This window comes from Ochlerotatus camptorhynchus, unplaced genomic scaffold (genome assembly GCF_037179485.1).
Source record: "Ochlerotatus camptorhynchus isolate MF236.1 unplaced genomic scaffold, CSIRO-AGI_Acam_v1.1 ptg000040l, whole genome shotgun sequence".
NCBI classification, from domain to species: domain Eukaryota; kingdom Metazoa; phylum Arthropoda; class Insecta; order Diptera; family Culicidae; genus Ochlerotatus; species Ochlerotatus camptorhynchus.
This window is the reverse complement of record NW_027040531.1, coordinates 661954-675435: the sequence shown is the minus strand read 5'-3', so window position 1 is coordinate 675435 and position 13482 is coordinate 661954. Positions and strand designations below refer to the sequence as shown.

At 39.2% G+C, this 13482-nt stretch overlaps 2 protein-coding genes across 2 annotated transcripts in view; both read left to right on the top strand.

The window, feature by feature from the left end:
* Nucleotides 1-4564: 4564 nt before the first annotated feature.
* LOC135712504 (BLOC-1-related complex subunit 8 homolog) lies at nucleotides 4565-5545 on the top strand. The gene is made up of 3 exons (XM_065235455.1): nucleotides 4565-4654; nucleotides 4716-4893; nucleotides 4982-5545. The coding sequence occupies exons 1-3, from the start codon at nucleotides 4609-4611 to the stop codon at nucleotides 5292-5294; spliced, it is 537 nt and encodes a 178-aa protein (XP_065091527.1). The 5' UTR covers nucleotides 4565-4608; the 3' UTR covers nucleotides 5295-5545.
* Nucleotides 5546-12685: 7140 nt separating this feature from the next.
* The window catches only part of bgm (bubblegum), a 75045-nt gene continuing 74248 nt past the window's right edge, over nucleotides 12686-13482 (top strand). The window contains exon 1 of the mRNA XM_065236055.1: nucleotides 12686-13366. The gene's annotated coding sequence lies outside the window, so the exon portion shown is untranslated. The remainder of the gene's footprint in view (nucleotides 13367-13482) is intronic.

Below are 13482 nucleotides of genomic sequence, written 5' to 3'. Positions count from 1 at the left end.
AGTAAATTTGATTATATTTATAGTCAACTATACTGAAATCATGGTAGATTTAACGGTATTAAGCGTGTACACAGAATGCAAGAATGGGAACCTATTTTTTTACGGGATACATAGGAAGCGGCATCTGGAAATCACCACCCAACTTAGAACGGCTTGTGAAGAGGACCAGAGGCTCCGTAGGTTAAATAGTAATGTTTTTTTAGAACACACTTTAAAATATTACCGAACTCGGTTTGATTTCAACCGAGTTTTTATCTGCTGAACCTGGTGCTGAACGCTCGGTAGTCTGTTCGGTTCAAAGAGGAATAACCGAGCTGTCGTTAGTTCTTTTTGCTACCCACAATCTGTCAAATTTACCTAAAATCTCGGTTGATGAAAAATAAATTTAAGCAGAAATAACCGAACATCGGTTTACTCAAGAATTACCGAACGCTGTCAAAAAAGATGAACTACACAGCAAAAAAAAATGTAATATCGATCAACGTAATTCAAGCTGATGTATGAAATAATGATGTAATAGCAAAACGCAGATACAATATTACATCAATGGATGTAATTTTGTTCGCAAAATCGATGTACATCGTACAATGTGATATTACACAACCGATGGATTGACCTGGTTGCAGCAGTTTCGATGTAATATTCAACAACTTTTTTTGCTGTGTAGCCAAAGGCTAAAAATCTCTTAAATAAAGTTAAAAAAAAAAACGAACGCTTTCAAACAAACCGACCCACCTGTTGTAATTACGGAATTCGGTTCTCTTGGGCAGCGCTCGGATTTCACTTTAAATTTGGATTAAGGATGCTTTGCTTCCAATTTTCATAAAAATAAAACCAGTTTTGTCAAAGAAATGTATGAAATATATTTATTTAATTTGATTTGGCAAATAAAAACTCCAGTAACGCAAAAATACAGCGTGGAAAAGTACAGTCAAAAAAATATCACTGACTTTGAAATCATTCCTATTCAAATGGCTTTTAAAATGCCTTTGCAAGCCAGAGACATAACCTTGTACATTTTCATGGCAGTAGAAACAAGCTATAGCACAAGATGCCTGCAAATAAAATCATACCGTTAGTTTCAAATACTTACAAAAGATTTCATTAAAATGTGCATTTTTTCTGAGGATTTCTTATTCTTACTAGAATAAATTTGAGAGTAATTGCAATCGTACAGAAATTCAATCACCTATAGATTAATTGATCTTAGTTGGTTAATTAATGGCACCAAGAAATGTGCAAAATATTGCAATGCAATCAATCATTATTTTGCACGTAAATCGAATCAAAAATAAAAGTCATTTGAAATGCTAGCTTCTAGCAAGGGTTGCAAGATAATTTAGGAATAAATCTTTGCTGCCGAATTGTAGAAAACTCCACCTATAGGCCCAAACGTAATCTGGGCGGAAAGATGCCTAGCCGAAGTCGATTTGGCTTTGACTAGAGTCGGTGTATAATGAGTCACGCCAAGAGAAAAAAAGTAGAAGGGTCTGTGCCTAGGGGCACGAACGGAAGCTTGACGTAGGACCGCTAGTGGACGGAACAAATGTGACCATTTAGTTCTTTTAATTGATCAATCATCAATTCAGTGCCAACATTTCAAAGGGGCGTAATTGCTTTTGTAAACAATGACTTTAGCCGTCAATTTCTCACGAATGAAATCTTACCTCTCCAAAATTACAATGCTAGCTGTAAGAGGAAACATTCCTCTACCTGCTGGTGTCATTATTTTTCATGAGTGAGCTTTTATTCGCGAGAAATCGACGACTAAAGCCATTGTTTACAAATGCAATTACGCCCCTTTGAAATGTTGGCACTGAATTATCTTAACTCTTGTCTTAACTCTTTCCGTTTTTTATTTGTAAGCGTATCAAATTTGTAGTGTTTATTTCAAAGAGAAAGTTGATGAAGAAAATCCAAGGGACAGTCAACTTGAGTATTTTCGATTCATCTATCCGACTTTAAAAGGTTTATTTTGATTTCTTTTGTTATATATGATTTTTTAAGTTTTGTGCATTTTGGTATTAAAGTGTATTCAATTCACCCCTCACAGGATTTCCTTACGAATTATATGAATGGGGCGGGGCGGAAAGTATAGTTTGTGCAGAATATGTAAAAAAGGAGGGGTTTCGATAGATTGAACTCGTGAGAGCTAATTTTCTCACAAATTTGTTTTTTTTTGGCTTTCTGGGTACTGAATATACACCCAAAGCGAATTATTCCGACTTCTCTCAAATTCTATATGGATTTTTAACACTTCCTACCAGCGTGTTCTGGAAAATGGTCGGACTATGATTAATCTCACCAATACATTCGGGCCTACAATTCCACACCTTCTATAGAGACCAGGTTGAGCCTTGATAGCTAGCTGCTTGCGGGAGCTGATGACCTTGACAAATGTCCAAATAATACTCGTAACAAATTTATGGTGGTCCTGAAAAGGACCGTTTTGTAGTGATGGTTGAGTAATGCTGAGCTGAGCACGTCGAGCTACTGATTTCGATCCTAGCCTAGCGGTGGGACTTCTTCCTCCTTCTCTATGGTTGCTCATTGGTATTTTTCAATAGTGACCTATTGAAAACTAACTAAGTGTTCATTTTAGCAGATTGGTACATAAATTTCCAATCGTTTGTCTTGTTTAGAATTAAAATCTATCTGCTATTGGTCGAAACCTGACCTCTTTTCGTAATGCTGTGCATTTTGGTTTTTTTGAAATTGCGTGGATTCCAAGGTGGATTCTATAGATCCTGTGGAGATCTATCTAGCCCTGATGTATGTGTTGGTAGAGGGAAAAATGTAAACTTTGCGGGAGACGATGTCTTAACACTCGAAAGCAATTTTGTGAAATATGAAGTAAAACAAATTCTAGCTAGTTCTGCATGATGATTTTGTTTGATTTTATTTATTTGTAAAGTCGCCGGGAAATACCAGCTGGCCTACAATTCCACACCTTCTATAGACAGGTTGAGCCTTGATAGCTAGCTGCTTGCGGGAACTGATGACCTTGACCAATGTCCAAATAATACTCTTTAACAAATTTTTGGTGGCCCTGAAAAGTACCGTTTTGTAGTAATGGTTGAGTAATTCTGAGCTGGGTGTTCAACACGGCTGTCGAGCTGTATGTCGTTTGGAGTGAGGGTGACACGCTTGGCATAGATGACCGACCCGCAGTGACTCACGAAGAGCTACTGATTTCGATCCATAGCATAGCGGTGCAGTTTTTTCTTCCTTTGATGGTTGCTTATGTGGGCTCTGCAGCTCGCTGCTTGCAGGCAGCCTTTCGTTGTTACTAGAGAACAATTTTCAACGCCACACGCCGAAAGCACTGCTACTGCTGCTACTGATGCTACTAATTTCGACGACCGAACACCACCACACAGTGGTGTGGTCGTTGGGAGCGTGTGGTTCTGAGTATGGCGATGAGTGTGCAAAATATTACGCAATTCCATCCTCCCTATTCGCACGCGCCCGAGGATCGGAGGCGAATGCCACTTCGACTTGTTTCGTCTACTTACTACTCTCTGACGACTGTGCTGGGGAAGCAGCATATGCATGTAGGTAATTGGTGGATTTGTTAGTTAATTCGACGCTTTTGGACAATACGAGACATTTACCAGTTTTTCAATAGTTTCTTGTTGAAAATCAACATTTGAAAGCATTGTTATCGATGCGTAGTCATATTTCTGATCTATTGGTGATAAAATTATTGAAATTGGACCAGGAGCAGCTGAGTTATTAACGTTCAAAATCTTTCTTTTTTTTTTTTTTTTTTTTTTTTTCCTTTATTTACAAGGCTTTCAGCCGTTGGCTGGTTCGCCTTGGGCAAAATCTTTCTTAATTTGTTACATGTTCCATTTTCGATTTTCACAAAGTGTACCCCCATATAGAAATCAAAGACGTAGTCCTACGTCAAAAGTTGAACTCGCATCACGGTTTCCGAAGGATTCCCTTTCTTTTCACTTGGCAACAGAGGACTTCTACATCAACTTTAAATGACTTCTAGCGAGAACCAAAAATAACGGCTGTAGTGAATCATAATATCAGTGATTTTGTCAAATTATCTTATAAAAAAATAGAAGAAATTCTCATTACTGATCAAAACCAAACGTATCCCATGACCATTTAATGCTCGCTGCGTGTTTATGATGATTTCTTCAATTTTATTTTATATTTCATTGCAATACCTTTCGTGGACCTTTCATAGCATCGGAATGTTTATTTACTTTGCACGATAGGTAGCCGATTTGACAGTTCAATAGGTAGACTTGGCTTCACTCTTGGCGTGACTTATTATACACCGACTCTAGTTTTGACTAGTTTTCAATCAGACAAGCAGCCTTATACTCAAATAGGGCTTTTCCGCTGCCACTGCCGCTTCGCTTCCGCTGTCATTGCGCTTGGGCCTTACCTCTCCCTCTGAGTATTTCTACGCCAGACGCGCAAGACTATAATTCCTACCCCTCCGTCGTTCACGTTTGACAGTTCTATTTATTGAAAATAAAATAAATTCTAAGCTTGAGAACCCACCGTGTAGTAAACAAACATCTCGTATTTTTTGGCCAAGTCCAGTCACGATTTCTGATCAGGGAAATCATTATTTTAAGCAGAATGACCACAGTAAACGATCCGGAACTGCATGCCAAAGTAAAGAAGAGTGAGTATTTTTCGCATTGCACTAGCTCTTCACATATTAAACACTTCCATATGTTTGCTAGCTACGGAGAAAATTTCCGAAAACATGCACATCATAGCGAACGAGCCCAGTCTGGCGTTCTATCGGATACAGGAACATGTCCGGAAGGTGATTCCTCTGATTGTGGACCGCAGGGGTGAGGTCTATCAGTTACAGCAGGATTTGCAGGGAAAATGCTACGATATGGAATACGCGATTCAGTTAGTATTTAAATTTTAGTTTGTTGTGACCGACTCCATATCGGATGATAGTGTGCATTAGGGTACTACAATTGTTTTTCCTCTACAGAGCCGTCAAGGACATCGAAGCGGCAGATGCATCGCTGAAAAACGTACAGGAAGCTCTGAAGAATGCAATCTTCCTGAAACAGCAACTGAAATACGTCGAATCGCGGCGGCCCAAGAAAGATTCCAACAGTTCCGTGTACAAACGGTTGTCGGCACACATTACACTGGATTTGCCAGATCTGCCGGACATTTCCGGCGTGGTACGGGAAACGACCAACCGTGTGGAGCATATGATGTCCCAGGCGAGAACTTCCTCGTCCGGCAACGGTGCTGGGCCAGCGGAGTTGCAACGGTCCTATACGACCTTGCACTAAATTCCTGGTGTGTGATTCATGTTGAGGCATAGTTTTCTGTGATTGATTAGTTTACATTGATTTGATTTGACTGATTCGAAAGCAATTTTTTATATAATTTTAAATTACTATGTTGCGAGCATGTATTATTTGAAGAAAAAAAATCTTATGTAAACGTGAGGCATTAAATATTAATAATGACAATTTGTAGGAATAAGACCAAATCGTTCAAAAGTTCACTGTACGGGACTTTTTATGGAAACATGAAATTTTAATAGATTGGCCCACAATTGTTTACTCGTTATGTGATCTTGTTTTTTACTGAAAATAATGAGACTGCCTTGAAGTTTCCGCATTGTTTTGAAGTTCTAGAAACGGCCATGAAGTTATCGGAACTTTATAACACCCTGAAGATTCCGCAATTTCCCAGAAAGTGTCAGAACATTGCTAATGTTTTCGGGAATTCCTGAGTTTCTCAGAACTACTTTGAAAATTCTGCAATTCAATTGAAGTTAATTGAACTTCCCTGCGGTTTTCAGATCTTTTCTGCTGTTCTTGGAGATTTTCTAAAGTTCTCGCAACTTTCCTCAAATGCATCTTTCATGGGATAAATGAAAAATGCTTAAACATCCTTGAAGTGCTCTGAACTTCCATGAAGATCCTTAAATATTTCTAAAGTTTTCTGAACTTCTCTGTAGTTTTATGGACGTCCCTGAAATTCCCGGAACTTCTTAAAGATTATCAAAAATTTACTAAAATTCTTGGCATATCACTTGAGGGAGAAGGTACATAATTATAATTGTAGCACAGACAAAATTGTAGCATCGATATAGACTTTATCTTTAAATTTGGCTAAATGTATTCAATTGTTTTTATCACGCAGCATCATTTCTTCACATACAAGAGTGCCTGTTGAAAATTTGGGGATGCAGGTACTTGTCGATACAGAAGCGCATATGATAATTCATGAGGCGGCCTAGTTGAGTACAAGCATAGTACAAGTTGAACGAATTAAATAGAAAATCGAGAATCTTCGGATTTAAGGAATTATTTAAAAGTTCAGGTAACTTCTTAGAAGCTTCGCTGGATTGTAGAGATTTGCGTAGAATTCAGGGAGTTTAGTAGAAGGGAATATTGTAGAAATCCAACATGATGTTCTGAGATCTTGGTCAATTTTCCGGGAACAGTGCATGCGACATGTGAAATATTTACAAGTTCAGTAAACTTTGTAAAAATGTAGTTGTAGTTTGTGTAAGCTGTAAACAAATCGAATAAGTTCAGAAAACTTCGTAGAAGTGGACGCAACTTTCTAGCAATTCGAAGAACTTTCCTCAAATTTAGGAAACTTCATAGAGGCTCTGGGATAACTTAAACGGATTGGGAAGAAGTTCAGAGAGCTTTATTTGAGTTCATCGAATTGAATTGAGAAACTTTGTAGAAGTGCAAGAACCTTCGTATAAGTTTATAGAATTTAGTTGATATATATGGACTTTTAATATGATTTCAATAAGGTTCTCTGGATGTTTTTCAAAGTCTTTTCAGTTTTTCAAAGTCTTATTCAGGTTTATTCAGTATTATGGTATTATGCTGTAGATCAGAAACACTTCTTCACAGAATTTCAAATGTAAATTCAAATCAACTGGTAAAATAAACGTGAATTTTAAGCTTTAAAAGCTTGTTCACAATTCACAATGACGTATAGGGTAAAACTACACTACTAAAAAGTCATGTAAATTTTGGTTCCCTGAGACAAATGTAAAGGGCCACCCAAAATGGTTAATTTCCTTTAAATTCCGTTATAATTGCTTATCTTTTGACAGATACGCGTATTTCGTCTACTACTTGCAGACTTAATCAGTGCCAATACCACTCAACACCACTCACTTGGCACTGATGAAGTCTGCAAGTAGTAGACGAAATACGCGTATCCAGCTTTCCATGCTCGGTAATGGCGGCCTGTTTGTATGAATCAATGTATCCTTCACTGTGCTATCTGGAGGTTCGGATTTTGGTCCCTCCCTTTCCCTCTCCCAGGAACAGAAGAAAATTGAATAACATACGCCCTCCAGTTAGTGTCAAAAAGCGCAGTGAAGGATATATTTATTCATACAAACAGGCCGCCATTACCGAGCGTGGAAAGCTGGATATGTCAAAAGATAAGCAATAGATCATTGCACGCGAAAATGTAACCTCACTTTTTTGACAGTTCAGGGAGCTTGTTTACAAGGTGTTAGAATTTAAAATCGGTTTGAATTATCGCCTCTCAGATTGTGACCGTAGTGATTCTGATTCTACAGTGAAAATTATTAACATGTATCCGAAAGTAATCGGTCAACTCTCCGTCTATGCTAATTCCTTGCCACTAGAAAGCAAAAAGCGGTACGCACAAAAAATCCGTCCCATCGACTACGTCGATCCGTATGAAGTTAAGTTAAATACGGAAGATTTCCCGTCGACAGTGACTGCAGGACACATTGTTGATTATCTGGTAAATCACGATATCAGGAGAGCGTTTCCGGAAAATCAAAAGCTTTCAAGCCTATCGGAAATTCGAGGATGGTTTCGTTTGTACTGTTCAAGGTGCTATTATCAATGGTTTGCATGTAGTAAGAGGAAAGGTAAAGTGGTGTATAGGTTGTTGTTCCTGTTAAATTAATACGTATGTTTTTCAAAAATTTTTAGGTATCACATTCTATGAAGTTAAATCTTCCTCCACTAACGGCATGGGTGATACTTCAATCAAACGAAGTCGTACAATCCGCTCACTGCAATTGCGTGGCTGGTCTGAGTGAAGCCTGTTCGCACATCTCTACGCTGCTTTTTGCACTTGCCAATTTGCATACTATGGTGTCCACGTACAAGGTAAGATGTGTGATTTTTTCGGAGCACAGATAGGTTCATTCTGAAATTGCATCGCTAACTTATGTTTTTTTTTTGCAGCTGAGTGTAACAGAGCTACCGTGCTACTGGGCAAGACCGTCGAAGAAGATCAAAGAAGATCTGAACAATTCAGTAAAGGATATTGACTATGGCTTCAAAATCACTAGAATGGATGACCTTGCTGTCAACAGTAGCCGAGACAAATTCCTATCATTTGTGAACGATTTAAAAGCCGTAGGATATGATGCAGCAGTGCTTAAAAAGTTCTGTGGTAGCCAACATATCACTTGTAGGACTTGTGAGGATAATACAATTCCGGATAAATTTTTTCAACAAAAAAATGTGCTACTGCAAAACTTATTTGATCCAAATCTGGAAGGCGAAACTCTCGATAACATTTGTAGAACCATCACACACATTTCTTCGACAATATCGATTAGCGAAGAAGAAACCGAGGAAGTGGAGCGACTTACACGGAAACAGTCAAATTCCGATTTATGGAGATGGGCTCGCACAGGCCGCATAACTGCGTCTGTGATGAAGGAATGCATGCAGTCATCTACAGAAGAGGTACCTTCGAAGATGACCCTTTTGAGGAAAATTTGCTATCCTGGTTACATGATTTTCAACAGTGAAGCAACATTGTATGGACGGCGTCACGAAGAAGAAGCCAAACGAACTTTAAAGATAAAATAGGAGTTTCACGATTCTGTTGTTTTCCACGAGTGCGGACTTTTTATTTATAAAAATCAACCGTACATAGCTGCCACACCAGACCTTACAAGTTCAAGATGGAAATTATGTCATGGTCAAAAAGCATCCTTATTACGCTCAAATTCAAACTCAGTTCCAAATAACGGATTCAAACTATGGTTTACTATTTGTTTGGAGCAAAAGAGATCAGCACGAGAGAAATCGAAAAAATACTTCCAAAAAATTATTTTAATTGAACTCGTAGCTAATCATTTTTCAAATCAATTCAATCAATGAAATACACATGATGTTTTTTATTTTTTTTTTTTTCCTTTGGTTTGTTTTTTCCGTCGATCTTGTTTTCCGTGCTGAGCACCAATGCTCCCGACGTGCCAGGAAGGCAGCTCCCACACCTGGACCCTACCTATCGACCCATCAACTCATGAACCGGGGACCAACGGCTTTACTTCCCATCCGAAGGAAGGCGTGATCAGAGATGTTATGCCTCAGAACATCCCGGCGGCGCCGACTGGGATTGAACCCAGGCCTGCTGGGGTGAGAGGTAATCACGCTTACCACTACACCACCGGCGCCGTTATACACATGATGTTCTTGCTTGATTATTTAAAATTATTAAAATGAAATTTATTGATGGTTCAAATGTGTAAATACTTCTTACTCAATAGTATCTTCTATTTTGCGGGTATCGTGGTCGTCATCCGCGTACCATTTCCTCCTTTTCATTGGCTTCTTCTCTTCGTCAGGATCTTTTTATCCTTTTCTTTGACTGGGATTACAATTCTCATTTACGTGTCAGCTTCACGATAATCATAGAGATTATATTATAGACTTATTTAAATTGCATAAAATACATGCAACTTTCACAATTAGATCCACAATGTTGAATCCGTTTTGGAAGCGTACAAGAGTTTTGACTATCAAAACGTCATGAAGTATCTTGTATTTTGTCCGCAACAACCCTATAATCCGCTCAATATGTATGCGTAGAGAAGTTATTTGCTTGTCCGCCACCAGTTCTGAAGGAGTGAATTGCTTTTTGTTCCGTAGAAATGTCGGTATGTTCAGAATGGCTTTTCGCTCGTTGACCAAATCTGAAATGTTGAAGCCTTTATCGGCCAAAACAACATCATTGGCCTGCAAGCAATCCAAAAACCCACTTTGAACAGTTACTTCTCGATCAGAGCATCGTCCAGCGAAACCAATCGAAACAAAACAGATGGTGCCATCTGGATGAGCCGCTATTAAAAACTTGACTGTCTCACTTTTTTTGTAGTTGCTGTAGTGAGACGCAGCTGCGTTCGAGGACCCTGGCGTTTGACATCTAACCTCGAAACGATCAACGATGAAGACCCGCCTTTCACCATATAGTAACTTGAACTCTACGGGTGTATGTCGGAGCAAGTTACTTACAGGCGTTGGTTCAACAGCCCACTGACAACATTGGTAAACAATGTACAATGTACGATGGAAATATTTTGAGATGGTACTGTCGCAAACATTATAGCCATAAGCTAATGAAGCTAGTGGTGTGTTGAGGCACATCTTAGTCAGAGTCATAACGAACATCTGATCCGTAGAAAGACTGCAATGCGGAGTGTCCAAAGCAGGCTTAACGAATGCGAATAACTTTTTCAAAACAACTGTGTTTTGAATACCAGTAAAATAATTACATTTTGCATCAGTTGTGAGAAATGTAATCCCTCGTCTGTATGCTGCCACCTGGTTTTGTAGCTCGTAGCAGTGATCTTGGAGACGGAAAATCTCATTATAGTATTTTTGAAATGTTTCGTTCGCGCTTTTGAATGAATCTGTAAAAGATAAGCATTATGGTTAACTAAATTATAAATTCAGTAACATTTTTCCTACCTCCAACTTGTATGGCACGATCTAAGCAGTTTGGCAGTTCATCATCATCAAACTCTGGGGAAGATGCTTCGCTATCACAGTTGCTGGACCGGGGTGTAGACGTGGGGGATCCTACAAACTCGCGGTTGTCCAATGTTTCGGATTTTTTTTCGGTATTCGCTGTTGGTGTAAAAGAGCTGCCACTGGTACGACCATCACTACTATCCTCCTGTGCCTTGATTGAGGGTAAATACGAGGATGAAAACTGGTTTGAGCTACAACAAATACGAATATTTTAGACTCCTTCGATTGTTATACTCGTTGTATTCTCCTGTTCCCTCGCCTGTTCCTCTAAGCTTGAAATCGAACTGGAACTCGAATTGTAAGTGCAACTTGAGTCATCCGGTTGGGACACATTTTTAGACGGCACCCAATCCACTTCTCTGACATCAGTTGCTTTGGCAGGGTTTCCTAGAATCAAAAAATTTCATAAGTTTTACTTTCAACAAATTACGACAAGCTTTACCGGAACAAAAATGTCGAGCGCTAACATATTTGAATTTCCACTGAAAATTCTCCTCCAGCTTCAATGCATAAAACCACAGTTTTCTACGCTTGGCATTCAAAGCGTTTAGGAAACGATTTTTGGATTCTGATGGAAACTTAAAGAACCGACATCCTTTCCGATCTCTTCTAGATTCGCACTTTTTTAAAACACCCGTCCTGGTCATTTTCAGATCACAGTCAACTTTTAAGAGCACTCGAATCGAAACTTCCGAAAAACTACTATGTCCATGTAAACGAGCTCCCTGAACTGTCAAAATTTTGATGGTGACGTCATTATGCAATGATCTATTATAACGGAATTTAAAGGAAATAAACCAACACACCCAAAGCTCTTCATAAAGGGATTCCGTTAAGAGGTTCGACAAATTTTAAAGATTAAAACATGAATGTGTTTTTGTTTTGTTTAAAAAAAATATTGTGTTATTTCCTCTCCTTAATATATGAAGAGATAAGACATATTTTGAACCTAATCTAAGTCCAGAAGAAATGCGCATGATAAATCGCACATAGTTTCACACTTCTACGAGAAGGCACGCTTAATTCCGTTCAGCTCAGATGCATGCATGCCTGCAACAGCAAACAAATCATTTGTAAGACATTTGCTCAGCCCTTCGGGGCTGTTCATAAGCTACGTAAACAGTTTTGAAAAGTTTAGATCGCACCCCCTCCTGCCGCGTAGACAATAAACCATACACATTTTTGGAAATGTGTATTATCGGTACAGTTGAAAACTATTGTTCTGTACGTTAACGTTACGTTAGTGTCGGACATAGTGCGCTGTATTCACACAATGATACGCTGTAATTCGCACTATGTCCGACGTTATGTTTAACGTACACGAATAAGAACAACCCAAATTTGAGTTTAGTTATCTCATAACATAAATCACATAAAGTGCAGGAACTCAGCGATGAGGAAACCATAGGGAAAATTTACTCATCGCTGAGTTCCTGCACTTTTGGCGATTTTGAGTTAACTAAACTTAAATTTGGGTCGTTCTCATTCGCCGCGCAGAACGAGAGTAAAATCGTAGATACTCGCCAACACCCCTCCCCCCAAGTGTCTACGTAGTTTGTAATCATCCCCTTTGTGTGCATACTGAGTTTGCTCACGGCGGAGATCAGCTCATTCCTATCATCTCAGATTCCTATGACTATGACTAGATATTACTCAGAGAACGGAACGTGCCTCAAAGTGGTTATCGAAACACACTCCTAAGTCGTTTCAAATGTGCCTCTTGTAAATCAACCAACCGATCTCACTCTCTCTCTCTCTCTCTCTCTTTCCCATCGAGTCGAAAAACCATTGGCATAACTAGATGGAAACTTCAGCAGTAGGTAGGAAACATACATCTCTATCGAAGCGGGTGTGCAAAGGCTCTCAGATCGGATCGGAGGCTGCAACAGTTTCGCACGCGTGTAGATGATAGAGAAAAAGAGCGGCAAGAAGTAATTCCGTTTCAAAAACTAGGCCTACCAAAGCGGATTTAGTCACCGGAGTCGTAAATTGTGCGCGATCAAAAGAAGAAACACTGTATTTGTAGAGAGCAGAAGGAACAGAAGTTTGCCTTGATCGCCTTCTGCTGCTCTCAAGTGTCGCACGCCGGTTTTTGTTTTTCCGTTTTTTTTTGTGTAAGTGTGCTCACTGATGATAACCATTTGTATCGCTCATATATAGCCATTATTCTATAAAAGTACTTACTGTCACGCGTAACTCTCGCTGCCCAATAGTTTCCGAAGTGCATCCCTATTAGAACGTCGTGGAGTCTTGGTTTTTGAAGAGAAGTACAAGCTGATAAGGCTTGTTCGTTTTAGCTTTGTTTATTAGTCAGTGAAAGGCTTTGTGCAAAAGTGAATTAGACGCAGTGTTTGTTTGAAAAAGTGCCTGTCATCTAATATAAAAGCTTATGTTGTTTAGCATTTGGTTGCTTTCGGCAGAGGTCACTTTCTTTTATTAAATGCCAAACACAGAGCTGGAAGCTGACCGTTAACCTTGTTTTGTGTTAGTTGTTGGTTGAATAGCGTCGTAAACACCGTGTCCAATTGGAGGAACATATAGGAGAACGGTGCGTGGAGGTACCCGGCAAGGTAAGGTTTTTTTTTTGCCTATATGTGAACAAGGGGTATATTTAAGGGGTCTTGCTAAGACTCGTACCTCAGCAGGTTAGGTTGTATGCGAGCGGAAGGGCAGTGAACTGGGCCAA